This window comes from Bombus pyrosoma, linkage group LG11, assembly GCF_014825855.1.
Source record: "Bombus pyrosoma isolate SC7728 linkage group LG11, ASM1482585v1, whole genome shotgun sequence".
NCBI lineage: Eukaryota > Metazoa > Arthropoda > Insecta > Hymenoptera > Apidae > Bombus > Bombus pyrosoma.
In genome coordinates, this window is record NC_057780.1 from 6630156 (window position 1) to 6648493 (window position 18338).

At 37.2% G+C, this 18338-nt stretch overlaps 1 protein-coding gene and 1 long non-coding RNA gene across 13 annotated transcripts in view; one reads left to right on the forward strand and one right to left on the reverse strand.

The window, feature by feature from the left end:
• LOC122572509 overlaps positions 1 to 18338 on the forward strand; it is a 125920-nt gene that overhangs the window by 12974 nt on the left and 94608 nt on the right. For 3 of the 12 annotated variants that reach the window (XM_043737516.1, XM_043737529.1, XM_043737523.1), the window contains 3 exons: positions 4272 to 4361; positions 16196 to 16253; positions 16961 to 17033. In XM_043737516.1, coding sequence (XP_043593451.1) covers positions 4272 to 4361; positions 16196 to 16253; positions 16961 to 17033 — 221 coding nt within the window. Of the gene's footprint in view, positions 1 to 4271; positions 4362 to 13051; positions 13303 to 14112; positions 15406 to 16141; positions 16254 to 16960; positions 17034 to 17306; positions 17476 to 18338 lie in introns of those variants that run through there. The other 9 variants (XM_043737514.1, XM_043737528.1, XM_043737515.1 and 6 more) reach the window with 8 other exon arrangements.
• Positions 6168 to 12885, reverse strand: LOC122572525. Its single transcript, XR_006318481.1, has 2 exons — positions 7998 to 12885; positions 6168 to 6804 (listed from the first exon to the last, which is right to left on the reverse strand). It is a non-coding gene; the product is annotated as an uncharacterized LOC122572525 (long non-coding RNA).

Sequence of the window (18338 nt, forward strand, 5' to 3'; positions counted from 1 at the left end):
ACTTTGAAACCGATTTGAAAATGCATGTAGAAGTTGCAAAAGAATTTATTGGAAGCATACTCTTGCCAGAGATCGTCGCAATATTTGGATGGTCAATTATTCGTCTATTGTACGGGTTATATAAAACATTTTGAAGTTGCATTGGCGTTGTAACGGGATGGGACTGGCGTGATTGTAATGGCAAACTTTGAAACCGATTTGAAAATGCATGTAGAAGTTGCAAAAGAATTTATTGGAAGCATAATCTTGCCAGAGATCGTCGCAATATTTGGATGGTCAATTATTCGTCTATTGTACGGGTTATATAAAACATTTTGAAGTTGCATTGGCGTTGTAACGAAATGGTACTGGCGTGATTGTAATGGCAAACTTTGAAATCGATTCGAAAATGCATATAGAAGTTGCAGCATATTTATTGGAAGTATATTCTTGCCAGAGATCATCGTAATATCTGAACGATCAATTATTCATTTATTATACAAGCTATACAAAATATTTTGAAGTTTCATTGGCGTTGTAACGACATGGGATCGATGTGATTATAATGGTAAAATTGAATACCCATCTGATCATGGATATATTCTACGTATTACACAAAATGTATTAGTATCTATTGACGCATTAAAATGAATTGTGTATGATGTGTATATATCGTACGCGGTATACAAAACATTTTGGAATTTTGGCGTTGCAACGAGACAGGATTGCCATGATTATAATGGTTAAATTTGACAGCAATTGTAATAGTAGTTGGAGGATATTTATTGAAAGTATACCAGAGCCAAAGATCATCGTAGTATTTAAACAGTCAATTATTCCTCTGTTATACGTTATTCCCACGTTATTCCCACGTTACGTAAAACATTCCAAAAATTTATCGGCGTTTTAACTAGACACCAATTGCTATGATCGTAATTATTGAATTTGGAACCAACTCGAAAATGTATGTAGAAGCTGCAAGATATTATTTATTATTATTATTTATCGTTAGGATATCTAAACACTATCAATTTTACTTGTTCATCGTAATCAAACTATTGTAACCATCAGGCTGGTTTGAAACCAATTGAAAAATACACGCAGTCAGTGGCAGTAATCTGTATCTATCGAAGCTTCTATATTTCACTTATTTATACTTTCTAAAATGACGCAAGTGTTATTAACGCGTTCTTCAAAGGAATTTACGAAATTAAAATATATTTGTCTCGCAAAAATATTAGGCTAAAGTAGTTACATTGGAAATTGCAAGACCTTTCGAGCTTCAACATTCTCAAACGCTTGCTGCTTTCCTTATCCTAAGAATAAAAGGTCGTAGTAGATATTTTCTTTGTCGCGCAGATTGTCACGCCAATCACTGTCGTTTACTACGATCCATCAAGTTTCTCAGAATGACTAAAATAATATCGATTTCACGGACTGGAAAGATACGAACAACTCGGGTAACATTATCGGAGAAAAGAGCGTAAAATACCATACGATACCATTTGCAGAAATTAAGTAAATTTGCGAATTACGGTTTAGTGTATTTCAATTCGTTGCGGCTCCCAAGGCAAAGTGTATAAAATTCGCGTGGCGGTTAAAGACTTTCGTAAAATCTATTGCTCAAGACATCGAGCCACGTAAGCAGAAGTCCGAGGGTCGTCACGATGCTGACACACGCGCGTATCTCGCGTGAATGCAGCAGATGCTGTACGTACGGTACACGAGAATGGCAAGGCTTCGATGATGGTCGATTCATATACCGTGCTTGACGCACGGTTAGGCGAAAACCAGTTTTCTAACTGTATACGCGATACCATAGTCATTGCATATGTATGTGTGTGTGTGTGTATAGCGTTTACAATCAAATAGCACAAATCACTCATTGCACGACAATCTCATAAGCATTCGCGTGACACCCACATTACGCGTTAGTTATTTTCTCACATCGTGTTACGATATCGATATCGTTGCGATATTAATGGGCGTATCATGGCTTTTCTGTAGATCGCGGATTTCTGTGTATTTATGCGCGATTCGAAGACGCAGGATGCACAGAATACGAGGATTATAGGAAAAGAATGTAAAATTCTTCATTATCGCATTTTATTATCAACGAAGAAAACAAAGCTAACGAACTCTTTAGTTTGTCGGTGGTTTCGAATTTCTGTAGCTCGAATTCTTCTCTGGTAGAATTACAGAATTGCCAAATGATCCGTTACAATTTATTTGCGAGGAATAGAAAATTAACAAACTTTTTCCATCATTTTTGCTTCATATTTCCTTTCGCTGGATTTTCGAATCGCCCTGTAATTACATTTCCATAGAAATCAACACACTCCTTCGATTACGTTTACCTTTTCCATCTAAAATTTTTCTGTACCTCAAATTAGCGAAGGACCTAGCTACTAAAATTACTAATACCTACGATATCTAAAATGCTAATATCCATAGCATCTAACATATTAATATTTCTCGATTTATTTAAAATATCAATATTTCAGGTATTATAGATATAAAATATCAATATTAATAGCCACATGCAATACCTACAATATTAATAGCTGTAAAGTACCAATGCCTACAATATCTACAATGCTAATATTTATCTATTTATTTGAAATATTAATATTCTAGGTATTACAGATACAAAGTATTAATATTACAGCTGCAATACCTTAAATATTAATAGCTGTAGTACCAATATCTACAATATGTACAAGATTAATATTTACCTATTTATTTGAAACATTAATATTCTAGATGTTACAGATACAAAGTATTAATATCACAGCTACAATATCTAAAACATTAATAGCTGTAACACATAAAGTACCAATATCTACAATACTGATATTTATCTATTTATTTGAAACATTAATATTCTAGATATTACAGATATAAAGTATTAATATTACAGCTACAATAAAATATTAATAGCTGTAAAGTACCAATACCTACAATATCTACAAGACTAATATTTATCTTTTTCTTTTTGGAACATTAATATTCTAGGTATTGCAGATACAAAGTATTAATATTACAGCTGTAATACCTTAAATATTAATAGCTGTAGTACCAATACCTACAATATGTACAAGATTAATATTTACCTATTTATTTGAAACATTAATATTCTAGATGTTACAGATACAAAGTATTAATATTCTAGATATTACAGATACAAAGTATTAATATTACAGCTACAATATCTAAAATATTAATAGCTGTAACACATAAAGTACCAATATCTACAATACTGATATTTATCTATTTATTTGAAACATTAATATTCTAGATGTTACAGATACAAAGTATTAATATTCTAGATATTACAGATACAAAGTATTAATATTACAACTACAATACCTAAAATATTAATAGCTGCAAAGTACCAATACCTACAATATGTACAAGACTAATATTTATCTTTTTTTTTTGGAACATTAATATTCTAGGTATTGCAGATATAAAGTATTAATATTAACAGCTACAATACCTAAAATATTAATAGCTGTAAAGTACCAATACCTACAATACCTACAAGACTAATATTTACCTATTTATTTGAAACATTAATATTCTAGATGTTACAGATACAAAGTATTAATATTAATAGCTACAATACCTAAAGCAATAGTAATACCTGTAATATGTAATACCAATTTATTAGCGAAGGATACCGGTGAACTGTTTCGATCATCGTAGCTACGATTAGAACGTGCTCGTCACGGCACCGTTTTGCTCGACCCGAATTCGACGAAATCGGCATCGACGCACGTTCGAGCGTGACTGCACGTAATTTTCCGCGAGATTTACTTTAGAGAGCCTTCATCGTGGGAGAAAATGTTAATCGTTTCACTCGTTAAGCAGGTTACTCTCGTCGTGTTATCTGCATTTTCTAATCTCCTCTAACGGGCAGGAGTTTTCAAAGTCCACAACAAACTTGCGACTCGTCCCTTCGTGGCTGGGCTTGCGGCTCTCCTCCAACAATTTCTCCTGAGAATTTCGCGTTTCTCTCGTTTCCACGGTGCTTTGTCAAACATGGCGAGCGCTACATGGCAAAGGTCGCGTGTTATTTGACCCAGATTTAGCGAATTTTTTGATTATGCCAGCTCAAGCGTACGGAGACGTGTAGCGTTGAACAGCGTGCGAACGATCTCGGCGCAAAATTACGCGTTTATTTCGTTCCGTTCGTTTGTTTCGCGTTAACCTTTAAAAGCCTGTTATTACTAGAAAATTTCTGCTGTCCTGGCTGGCGTTTCGGTTTAATACGTTCGTTTTTGTTTCAGATACGAGTGACGCGAAACAGACGCGGTTAATCGTTTCATTATCGTTGGACCGCGGATTCTTACTCATCTACGATACTAATGCGTATTACGGTATTGTTACAACGTACAGATTTAAAAATGCAAAGATGCATAGAATACACGCAATGTACAGGATCATGTAAATGTACAGTAAAATATTCCAAAGTGCAATACCTGTCATAAGTTTTACCGGGCAAAACGAATTACGTAGGTTCCATCTCTCTTAGCTCTCGTCATAAAAATAGGAAATTGCGTAACAATCCGCGCTGTAATTATCCATTCACAGCTGAACATTACCGCGATCATATTAGGTACTGTACTATTACTGAAATGTTTTGCCGCTATTCGGTATTACGATTATTAAACCAAGTATGAAATTGTTTATGGTTCGCGATGATCAGAAACGAAGGACCCATGGGAGAAGCAGGGAATATCGAGTTTCAGCAATTCTTAGAAGAAGAAAATTAATCTTTCTTATTTTCTATGCTATAACGTCGCGACCTCGTATCATCTCATATTTCAAAATACATGCAACGCGTTAAGCTTGAAAAGAAAAAAAAAAAAAAAGAGAAGAATGAAAAATATTCATTTTTCTTTGTACATTACAATTTCTTCTAACCATCGTAACACTCAAAAATTGATTCAATGATTTTTGAAATTCGCAGGAGCGCAAGAAAAATTGAACCTTGAACCACCTTGAACTAACGTAACATTTTTACTCGATGAGAATATTAGAAACAAAATTCATGCGACTATGAAATTTCATTTACTCGATAGTCTGTAAGAGCCGGGGAATAACTTTCCATCGTTTCAAATTCTTCGTTGATCGACGATAACGAAAGGATCGTTAACTGGATTTTCCAAGAAAACGATCTTTATCGGCAACGTTTCGAAAGTTGTTTTCACGATGCGCCTCCACCGTGGTGTTTGCGAACTGTTCGTCTCCTGTTTGCCATTTATTTGCATGTTCGCGAACATGTTCGTGAAACGTAGTTCTCTGAGACAAAGTTCCTGCAAACACGGTGACACACATAGACAAGTGTAGGTACTTGCTTCAAAGCTTCGCCTGACTATTGTTGATGTTCGTCAAATGATAAATTATAGTTCAAACACACGCTCGAGTTACCTCGTTCGACGTGTCTTGCAATGCTTAATGAATTACCGCTAATAAGGAGACGTAATTGAACGAAGAAATAGTTCAACTTTTTCACGCTCGACACGCCCAGTATTATTACCAATAAATCTGCTCTTGATCTTTCGTAATCTTAACACTAGAACTACCTATAGTTAACGCGAAGTTATTTTTACCAAAAGCAGTGAAAATGACTGGTCTTTAAGAAATACGTAATAATAGAATATTTTTTTATATTTATTGATTTATTACTTTCTCACAGAAGCAATTCCATGTTATGTAGTACATTTTTAATATTATTAACGATGATCCCTAAAATGGTCCCTAAACGAGGGTCGACACATAAAATTGCAGAACCAGTCATTTTCACTGCTGTGGTACTTCTAGCGTTAGCATCTAGCGATCTAGCGATCGATCGGCAATTTTCCTGATAGCTGATGTCGTCATATCGAACGATACGCGGTACAAATTTGAAAAACGTGTGGCAAGTTGTACGAAACGAGGAAACTGGTTAATTGGGGTGCGACAAACAGATTGCAGCACCCTTTTACACTTTGACAAGTACCAGCCATTTTGACTGGTATTGGTATAAGTAGCCTTGATACAAAATTATTTTCAATTTGAATACGTAAAAAACAAAATAAAATTCATTATATTACTCTTTTAGTTATCGTTGGAAAAATCATTACATCATTGTGGAAAAAAATATAACACGAAGTAGGAATTTTATACTAAAATTGTGGTAGTTTTAGCGTTAAATATAATTTTATTCCTTTTCTTTTATATTCCACGACGAACAATTTGACTGTGATATTCCTAAACATTTGCTCGTTCAAATTCATCGACATTTTCGATCAACGAATTTCTTCCATGTAAATTGAAAAATAAGCCTCGATCGATACTTTTGTACGCGATTATTTCTCCGTTATTTCGATGTTTAGAATCTACCATATAACCTTTTGATATTAAAAATCTGCTCTGTGTGTTTGATTGTTCCGAGGTACTGAGAGCGCTGCGTTTGTCAGCAAACGGGTCTATTATGTTCGTAATCTAAGGCGACACGGAGCAGCTTAGTTTATCGTGGAGAAAGAAGAGCGTATGTATATGTATTCCAATGTCGGATAATCTGGGAAGAAGCATCGACGAAGCTCGATGGAAAAATCTATTATCCTTTTCTATGCGGCAGAAGGCAATCAAGTTGAGTAGCTGAAGATCGCGGTCGCATGCTCACGATACAGAAGCTCGTGGAGTTAACGCGCGAATTTATCCGCTCGGTGCACACGAACCCTCGTCCCAAGGCCGATGCATTCGCCAAGAAAATTCGCCACAGTTGCTCCCCAGCTTCGTTGAACGTGTAGCGATGGGATCAAGTTCAACGCGTGCCTATAAATCCGAATCAAATGCAATGGCGATAGTTAACTTCATAAAATTGGAACGCTGCTCGTACAAGTGGGTGCGAGGTAATTTCCTATGCAGAAGCACGAAGAAGATTTGGAATAAAATTTGTTCGTTCTGAGTTTCGAATTTCGAGGAAACTGAGTTTGCAAATTTGTCAAGTATATCGCAACTTGGTTAATTTAGGTTTACGAGCAGACGGTCAGCAGCTGGCGATTCTACGCGCCACAATTTTGCGTCAAGTTAAAAATTCTACGGTAAAATTTTACGCGTGAAAGATGTGCGATAGAATTTATCTTCATTTTCGAGAAAATGAAGCTTGAACGTGTTGAAAAATCAAAAATAGTACGTAGGTATGTTGGATTTTCCAAATTTCAAACATCAGTCTAGTCTTGCGAAAACATTTCATTTTACGTTTGTCGTTTCTCTTTGGACGTACAGTAACCTGCTGCCGCTCATTCACCTTTGTCCAATCTGCAGTTAGTCACGTTCAAGTACAGTTGATAAATTTTCAAACTCGATTTTCTCGACAACTAAACCCCCAACGAAAGAATTTTCCTGTATTTATTTTTTCGTAAATCATCTTGCGTGCGTGTTTTCCGACCGCTCGCTGTCTAACGTGTTTCGTTCATTGTATTGGGTCGACAACTAAGTGATTGCGGATTTTGTCGTTAGGTGGTATTGACAAAATCTGCAATCACTTAGTTGCCAACCCACTAGAGAAATCTTCGGCCTTGCCAAGCTGTTTTCCAACATCGGAATAAACGTACTCGCGAGTTTCGAAAATCAACTTACAGGTACCTCGATTTTAAAATAAATCAGTGACATAAATACTATATATTCTATTTGTATCTTTACGAGACAGAGTGATCGATTGTTATCAGCGTAGAATCAGATTATGCACGAAAATTACAATAAAACAGTTGGATTTCTATGACAAAAAAAAAAAAAAAAAAAAGAAAAAAAGGAAACAATTTAGTCGAACTTATTCGACCAGAATTCCATGGCTGCTTGCGACTAACTTTTCCATTTCTCAAAATATTCACAGACGGTTCGATTTTGTCGCGTTTAACCAAAGAATCTACTGGAAAGCAGCGCTTCTGTTCCTCGAAATACGCGTAGAAAGTTGAAATTTAGTCGGTTGATCTTCGAACTTAGTTGCGACGTATTGGATAACTTACTTGAGCCCATCGCAAGCGCGGTGTGTCTCCTCCACTTTTCGAGTGAAGTTGGCGCCGAGCCAGAACGTGCTCGAACGCCGGTCCACGATTCGGAGAAAGTGTAACCTCTTCTCGCCTCGTGTCTCGTCGAGACTATTTTTCAAGGGCGAGTCGCGCCATCTACGCGGCTACTGATAATGCATACACAGGTATACACTTGCAACTGTTCTCCAGACTTTTCCTGAAATGTATCTACCTGCTATTAAGTCGCCTGTTCGCTAGCAACGTTGATGCAAAATGTTCATAAACAGATGGCGACTATTCTAGGATTCTCTGCTTTTCGCTTTATACATCGACCGAAACTTTGAAATTTCACGGGATATTGAAGTTTCTCGGCGGATAAATTTATGCAGCTTTGGCAGTGTTAAAAGCCTTTCGAGACTGTATTTTGCGATGGCACATATATTCCATTTTATCGATTAACAGCAATGGTGGAATAGTAATGGATCAAGTAGCATCGGTATAGGAAAAAAGTTTTTTGTAAAATTTCACGTTTCTGCGAATTTCACGAACGATATCTACGAGAAAATTTGGCAAATGGCATTTACGGGAATTTAGAAACATCGAATCTCCCGAGACTGATGTTCGGGGTAACAGCGGCAAAATTATTTTATCAATTAGCGATAATAGTATTAGGTTGTCCGAAAAGTGTCCTTCTTTTACAGACCCGTCTTTTACAACAACGCACCTTTATACAAACATGAAACCTAACCTGTCGAACGTTGTAATCTTTATCTTGGATAAAATAATATAAAGCGGAAAATGTTGCGCATCCACTATTTCCTTATAAAACGAAAGAAACTTTTCGGACCACCTAATAGAATGATAACAGGTCAAGTATTAGCGTCAGCATAAGACAGCTTTCTGAAGAAACGTTTTCGTAAAATTACCAATAACATCGCTTCCCGGCTTTGTAGCTAACGTCAAAGCGTAGCGTCTGTTCTAATCAACTTAACACTTTACCGACCGATAGCCTATTAATCGGCTTTTTGTCACCGATAATCTTTCTCATTATTTAAGCAGTAATTTGTTATTTAGTACTAAGGTACCTTGCTCAGTTGCGTCAGTTGCCTTGCTTTGTAAAGTCCCACAGTTTTATGCCAATTTGAGAAACTTACCGTTCACGACGAACGAAAAGAATGATATTGGAGAGTCTAAACCGAAACAGAGCCGGCGCCACGGAGAATCAGGGAGGGACGTGCGTATGCTGTTGAATCGCTAGCGGTCGGTAAATCGTTAAGATTGACTTTTATGCAAACTGCACAACGTTGAGTCTTCGAAGACTGATTTTTCCGGATATCGTGACAGATCTTCTATTTTATCGATCAAATGGCATGATGAAAGCGTCTGTATAGCGACGAGTAAACGACTCTGACGAAAGTGCTGCTCTTTCCACGATTTCATGGTGTATTTACGACGTTGACAATGGTATGCACGGCTTTGTCTCTGGACGCGCGAATGATGACATCATTCTTTGTTCTAAATGTACGCGCCTGCAAATCTTCACGTGTAAATTGCACGTGGATTCCGCGTGTGCAGGAACATCCGCCTTGTTGGAAGGCACTCATTCCTGAAAATAACGAGCTCATCTGCCCGCCACGAATTAAATGGCAGATTTAACGCTAGAATTGCCTATTTACGATACGTACCTAGATATTCAATATATAGTAAATTATTACGATTTGAACGATAATAATTAAAATGATAATTAATGAAAATACTTAATTACGTTTCTACGTGAATCTTGTCTCTGGGACGGCAATTATTTTGATCGAATCTTGTATTTACTGAGAGTAGTATATTTGTAGAATACAGTTGAACTTTAGCAATCTTCCAGTTCAAAAGTTATTAGGCGAGAAAGCTTGCAAAATTTGATATGGCTTTCTTCGTTTTATGCGTAGTGGATAGATGGTTCGTATTTGCCGATACTATCAGCGTAATTGAATACTGTTTCCTGGTGATAAGGAAGTCCCAGTGGCAAGCCGGGTGAAATTAGCTTCTCCAAATGCGAATTTTTGTAAAAAAAAAAACTGTATTCGTTCGTTCAAGTTCGTTCAACCGGATGGATAAATTTTCTCGTTCGTCCATCCTTCAAAACAACGTTATGACTAAATGAAAATTTTAAAAGGTTGATAACTTCTTCCTTTTATTTTTTTTTGAAGCGTAGACAAACGAAAATTCTGGGTGAACGAACGTGTACAAATCGTGAACAATCATATTCCACTTAAGAATTAATGGAAAAGTTAATGGGAAGATAATAGAAGCCGATAGGAAATTTTGTTTAATTCTCCTTTGATAACTTGCCTTTGAACGATAGACAAATGAAAATTTTGTTTGAACAAACGTGGACGAATCGCGGGTCAAGCAATACTGTTCTGTTTGTTTCTTCTACAAATTCGCATTTCGGCGTGGCAACTTCATCGAGCTCGAGTTACATTGGTACCGGTTAGGCTATATATTTCTTCTTGGTAACTCTTATGAAGAACGTTATTTGATATATTGGTTCGTATATTGCATTTTCATATATCATAACTTAGCGATATTCCGCTACTTTGAGCACACTGTCTCACACATTTCTTCGCAAGAGTTTCTTTCGGTTCATAAGGAAATTACAGATGCATGCCATTTTTTGTTTTATATTATCTTATCGAATTATGCATGATGCATGTTCTGTTGGAACATAATGGATCATACATAATTCGATACAATAATGATGCATATTCTATGCGAACAAAATGGATCATAATTTAATAAGATAGTACGATGCATGTTCTATGAGAAACAAGTGGATCATACATAATGCGTTAAAATAATATGATGCGTGTTCTATGAGAACAAAATGGATCATAATTTAATAAGTTAATATGATGCACGTTTTATGCGAACGAAATGGATCATAATTTAATAAAATAACATGATGCGTGTTCTATGGGAACAAAATGGATCATACATAATTCGATAAAGTAATATGATGCATGTTCTGTTGGAACATGAGGGATCATAATTTAATAAAATAATATGATGCATGTTATATGGGAACAAAATGGATCATAATTAGATAAGATAATATGATGCGTGTTCTATGGAAACAAAATGGATCATAATTTAATAAAATAATATGATGCGTGTTCTATAATTTAATAAAATAATATGATGCGTGTTCTATAATTTAATAAAATAATATGATGCGTGTTCTATGGGAACAAAATGGGTCATAATTTAATAAGATAATACGATGCATGTTCTATTGGAAGAAAATGGATCAGAATCAATAAAACATGATGTTAAACGATAGGATAGATCGCGCGTGTTTGTTCGTTTTTGAAAGATAAGACACAAGACAAGATAAGGAAAGGAATTATGGGTGTTTTTATTTCGTCATCTCTTGCCACGATCATCAAGATTATGGGAAGATTGAAAGGAAGAACCGACGAAAGATGATAATAGCACGATTATAGCGATGTATTTCTGGTGACGTGGATTAATCCTAGGGTCGAATTAATTATCGAAAGCGGATTTAGTTTCTCAGTTTATCTTGAAACTATAGCAAGTATAGCTCGATCGTTTGCAAGATAAGACACGGTGGACGTAATTTGGCCGGTGTATCGTGGCGAATTTAATACTAGCGATTCCATTATTCCAGGACAGGCTCGTTGGCTCGTGAACATCGTATCCCTGGAAAGTAATGAAAATTCTGCTGACTGGAATTTGTTTCCAGGTCACCGGCTGTTCCTCTGAAACTAGTTTCTACGATGCGATAAGCTTGCACCAAGGGCGAAACTATACAACATCTAAAAACGCGAAGGGTCGCGCTGCGATAAAATCTTTAGTCTCGCGAACAAAATGATTACAATGTTACCTTTTTGTAATAAGAGTTAACACCTCAACTGCTTGCAACGCCACGTCGACTGTAAAATCTTTTCAAACGTCCTTAGTCTTCGGAAACTACATTTTGTTCACGATGCCGAACGAAATAAAAAAGAGACCGGATTACATTTTTTAAAAATAAATAGTTAACACTTTGACTGCCACGCCGAAATCACATGTTTCGCTCAGGACGCCACGGGAGTATTCTTATTATTCAAAGCATATAATGGCAGAATAATAATAAATTAATGATGTAAGACAACATTCTTCCCCAATGGACCGTTCATCTTCGTGGTGGTCACGGGTGACCTCTGTGGCGCTTTGGTAACAGTCGATAGCGACATATTGTAACAAGGCTTCGTTTATTTCAACAAACCATTCGCATTCGTTACTTCGTCGTAAGCAAAACGTGCAGAATATATCGTTGAAACGTGTACAAGATATTTGAGGTGTTTGTTCGTGAGGGTGCCCACAAGAAATACTCTTGATGTTCAACAAAAAAGTTTATTACACTATTAACAATCAACAGTCAACAATTTACGATCAACGATTAACGATTAATTATCAAGAGTTAATAATCACGTACCTCTAATTGTTTGTTTTCCTATGACGCTAAACCTTTCGCACTTTGCAGCTCGGGGCAGAATGAATCTTTGGTTCGGAACCAATCGGATTCTTTTCTTGGTTGCCCCTCGATATCGCCACTACGCATGCGTTTATTAGATGTCCGCGACGTTGCCGCGTATGCAATCTTCCGAATATTCGGCGAAAGAACCGTAGGAATATCGTTGGTACATTAAGCATGTTGGCTTATGCTTTGAAGTTATAGCGCTTTGTGTCGCAAAGGCATTGGAAATCTCCGTGGTCCAGTGCCGCCACATATTTGTAAATAATATTTGCTCATTCTATATGTAATAGTAAGGTATGTGCAGACTTCTAACTTCAATTATATATATCATTCTAAAGCAGCATTATTTTCTAAGCTGTGTTTATAATAATATTCGTAGATTACAAAGATATGGATGCTGACACAGTGCACCGTTGAATGCAAGATTTCTTCTCATTTTTTTTATCGATGTTGTAATAAAAATGTTTAATCGTTCAATGGGGCACTTTTTCTTTCAAAGTATCTTCTATTTATCGGTTATATTCAAAATGGCCTAAGTGTCAATTTTCATACAATTTTTACAATTGTAAGAAGTTAAAGCGCTCCGATTATCAATGAGAAATTGTGGCCGGTCAACGTGGCAGTCAAAGTGTTAAATGCTAAAGAGGATGAAATCGACGAGCAGGAACGCAAGACCAGGAAGAATTACGTTTTCAAACGTTCGAAGAACGAGCTTTTGTTTTCACGTATTATCAACACCATCGATTTAACGACGATATAACAACACAGATGGTACATATTACATATATATAGTTATGGCTCAGCCTTGTTCGTACACTTGCAACGCGTAGAATGAAACGCATTGGACTCGTATTATATGAAATTAAATTTGCTGATACACGAATAGATAAACGAATAATAAGTGTAATTAATTGAATAATTAATATAGAATTTATTAAAAATTTTGGTGAATTAAGTGGAACTAAATGTCTAAGGGTTTTTATAGGAAAATTAATAACTGTATAAATAATAAATCTCAATCATATAGAAAATGCTATTGATAGATTAAATAATAAATGTTTAGTTGAAGTAAAAATATATGACATTAATCTAGGTAAATTTAATATTATAATATAAATTATAATTCTTAAAAATATATAAACATTTGAAATATATTTATTTATTACAATTATCTTAAATTCATTAAACAAATAATCAATAAGTGATTTAAAAATTATTATAATTCGCGATAGAATTAATCAATATAAATTAGGAAATATAACGATAGGTATTAATATAAAAATTCAATTTAATTGAATATTATCATTAACTCACTTACCTTTCACATCGACTTACTTTTTAATCAGGAAGCTTAACAGTTAACGATATTTATTTTACTATATAAGCAAAGTAAAAGTTATTAAGTTAAAAAATGACCATTACAATTCTGCGAAGATCGAATTTTTCTCTCGCTGCTGAGGACGCTCGTTTCTTCCATTTAAATTATTAATAACACCATCTCTAAATTACTCGTACCGTTATTCGACTTACTAATGCGATTAAAGAAGTAACGTATCAAACACGTTGATCAAATCATCTCGTTATCGCCGGAGAGATTAACGCGGTATTTCATTTGCGCGCGTCGTTTGATCCGCGTCGTTCCACATTATTCGGTAATTTCGTGCGAAATATTCGACAGGCTACGTCCAACTGATTAATTTGCCGATGATTTATTACACGTTAATGAATTCATTGGCATTGGCGTAAAGCGTCTAGAAGCCGTCTCTGCCGTTTCATTTTTACCGCCGATGCCAATGTACGACTCCAAATATAAACCTCTTGGTTGGTAAGCTCGCGGTGCCATCCATTCTCAGCCCTGGACCGAGCGTTTATTTTCTATGGTTCGGCGACACGTGCGGCTCGGGACACGTCGCTTTTCCTTCCCGTCTGTCTCGTCGCGTTCTGCAGTTCCATCCAATTTCGCGATAACAAATTCCCGGGATTCGAAGAGAAGAAGCCGGTGCCGATGTTGGAAAATTACGGTGACACTGAAATATCGAGCTATCTCGCGCAAGTACGGAGATCTCGGGAAATTTTCTTGCTGCGGGAAAAATTTCGTGATCCGGGAAAATTCACCAATGGCGAGCAATTTCGAGAATGTCGGAGATTTCGTAATGTTTCGGTGACTTTGCCAGTGTGCGGAGAAACGCGGAAAATTTTGACAAATTCGCCGATTTCCGGATATTTGGAAGTTTAGGAATTTGAGGAGATTCGCAGTGCTCGCGAGGTTCCGCGCTTCTGTAAAAACGTGGCGACTTTCGAAGAACTCGACAGACATGGAAGAGACGATTTCGTAAAATTTAAAGCTCCCGTGGTATCCTGTGTTTTCGTGGAAATACAACGACCGTAGAAAAATTCGCCGATCCAGCAACATTTGGCGATCGCGAGGAGCTTCAAGTCTTCGTAAAATGCCGCGCCTTCGTAGAAATTCGAAGATAAAAATGTGAAAATTCGCCAAGCTCGGAGAAATTCCAGAATTTGCTATAGACGATCCTGAAACTTTGTTCGCGCTTTGACGTCACCAAAAATCGTTCTATCCGAAACTGGAGAAATATGAGCACATCCACTGCAAGTAGCTTCGATTCCTCCAGAGTAGACCCTTGAGGAACATGTCCAAGTTCTTCCGCAGGATGCTCCTGTGCGGATGCTCGTCTCGTTCGGGAGCCGATGGACAAACGTTCATCGTCGACGAATCCATAGTCGACGATGTACCCAAGTCCATCGAGTTTGTGACGAGCGACGAACAACCGGAGGACGTCGCGACGCACTTTGACCTGTCTACCATCAAATTCATAGACGACGAGGAGACAGACGACGACGTGGATTTTGAAAATGGTACTTGCGTGGTTCGCGTTCGCGAAAATAGGAATTCGTTGGTTTAGTTTTGCAATGGTTGTTAATCTTTACAGACTATCGCTAATGAAATTTCAGATCGGTGTGAAAATTTTATTCTAACATTTATCGTATTTTTCTACTGCTTTAATATTATTTCGATATTATCGTGACATTATTGTGACGACGCCACGAGTAATAAACATACTGTGCGTGTTTATGCAAATTCATATTATTATGATCGCGACAAACGACATGGAACCTAAGCAAACATTTCCTTCTGCTGTTACAAATTATAGTAGATATTATACTTTGGATGTTTTATAAAATTTCGCGTATTAGACGCATCCTCGGATTGTTAATAAACAAACTGTGTATGTTTATGCAAATTCGTATTTCGAAGAATATTACGCGCGCTTGCATTTTCACATTTTCTATTGGGTTGGCAACTAAGTGATTGCGGGTTTTGTCAATACCACCTAACGACAAAATCCGCAATCGCTTAGTTGCCAACCCAATATAAATGTACGAACATCTGCGGTTCGAGCAATGAAACGTTTCATCGTTTTCGTTTCATTTTGTTCGATTTCTGAAAGAAAAAATATACTATACATTATATCTGTGTTGTTTTCTCTGTGTCTCTGATTTGTTGCGACAATTAATCGTCGTCCGATAAACGACGCGCAATTTGGTTCAGTTGAATCGCGTGTTTATTGTTCGTGTGTTTATTTGAAAGTAGAATTAGGCGAAGGGGAGGAAGATGGACTAATTGCTTTGAAATTGTTGACAGTAGTGCCGGACGAGTTCAGCTCTGGTCTGGTGCAAGAAGCTTGGGTCATCGCCATCGAAAGGTAATTAATTACTTTGCTACTTACTATTGGGTTGGCAACTAAGTGGTTGCGGATTTTGTCAATACCACCTAATGACAAAATCCGCAACCACTTAGTTGCCAGCATTAGTTCTGAGGACGAAGCGACTAAGAGAAATTTGCCAAGGGAAGGTGGTGCTATATTACTTTGCTATAATTACTGTTGGATTGACAACTAAGTGGTTGCGGATTGTGTCAATACCATCTAATGATTATTAGTTCTGAAAATGAAGCGACTAAGAGAAATTTGCCAAGGAAAGGTGGTGCTATATCATCGATTAGTCGATGCTTCTTTTTTTAATCATAACTTCATTTACATATTGACGAAATTCTCGATGAAGCTTCATTCAGCGTGGAAGAACCAGCTTGTGTGGATCACCGCGCGATTTTCTCCTGCGCCAATGTAATTACACGTTTCACAACTGAATACCTTTAACGCTAATCTTTGACTTAACGTTCGAGCTTAAAATACTCTTCTGCATCATCGTACAACGCGTGGTTGACGTTCATTGTTTGAAGAGCGGAATGTTGGCGCTACTCCTAACCGAAGTTCAGTGGCACTTCCTGCAACCTGAACGTTCCACCTTCTAATTTTAGGCTATTCATCTGCGATGTGTTCTTTAATGTTCGTGCGCTCACGAAGATGACGTATTGGATGACGATAATGGAACGTGAATGATTTTGTTGCAGGCGTGCAAAGGAACGATTTAAGCGGCTCACGTCTCACTGGAGGTTCCAGCCGTGCGATATTCTGGACAAAGAGGTACAGCAACTTCTCTCATTTTAACGTATTAATAGAACTTTGAGTGCGGATGAGTCCACGGTGGTATCGTGGCTTGGTCGGTGGTTCTTCCGGATGTGGTTGACGCCAGGTTGACTGTCGTCGACGTTCAACCACGTTCCGCTCGCACTAAACAGCCACGACACTTTGGCTCCGCGGTCAACGCGTTAGCTCTTAAATTAAACTCCACGTCGGTCTCTAGATCTTCCAGGACGTAGATGAGCGATGAAAAGTTTGGAACCAGCGTGAGCTTGCATAGAGACTACAAGTTCCAATAAGAAGGCAGATTAAAAAGAGCGAAGGATGAACGCGATTATGAATGCGGAATAAGCAGTTTATTTAGAAGAGTAGACTGTGCATGTTTATTTGCGTATTCATGACGAATTTCAGCGCGCAAAAACTCATTACTCAGCATGCGCCTGACGTAAGAAGATAATCGTACAAAGCGTCTCGATTAGCTTATAATATTCTTTTTTAATTACGTTCGTGGAAATGCGACAAATCTGATGTATATCTAGATACATCTACATAGACACAGATGTACAGATAGATAGAATTAATAATATTCAATAGTATTCATTGTAAGGAAATTAGAAAGATCTGTCTATACATATATTTCATTCTCATAATTATATCAAGAACATAAACGCGCATAAATACCCGCAGTCTGCGTCTGACATTATGTTTGTAAAACATTATATTTCTACGAATATTCGAATATTTTCGTCAGCCACATTTCGAGAGATCGTGAAGCCCAGCGGCGCGTTAATTCGTCCATCCCGGTTAACGGATTAATCATCTCTCTCTTCCTCTCTTGTTTCTTGCAATAAAACCAAAAGAAATAGGTCGAAAGATAATGGGGGGTTGGGTTGGAGAAGCGATCGCGTGGATAAATGGTTAATCGATGGCGGCTCGATTAGAGCCAATTCCTGTGCCCATGCACGATGAGCATCGCCGAGATAAAGTGGCCGATCGCTTGGTTGTCTCCATTGTATTCAAACAATTAGTTCCTATTCCATTCGCGTGTTCCTTTGGCATCTATCGGACATTCTAATCAGGGACGTATTCGCGAACCAACGACGTTCACTATGATTTAAATAATCCATTGAAATAACTCTGAAACGAACGGGTCGATTGACAGGGAAAATCGTCACGGCGGTTGATCGTAATATGCGGAATGCAAAAGTAAACGAGCGCAGTGAGCGGTGGCCACACGATCATGCGCGTCCTTGGTTCGATGCAGCTCGTGTATGTATGTTGCTGTACCCGCGTATGTTCCACAGGTTG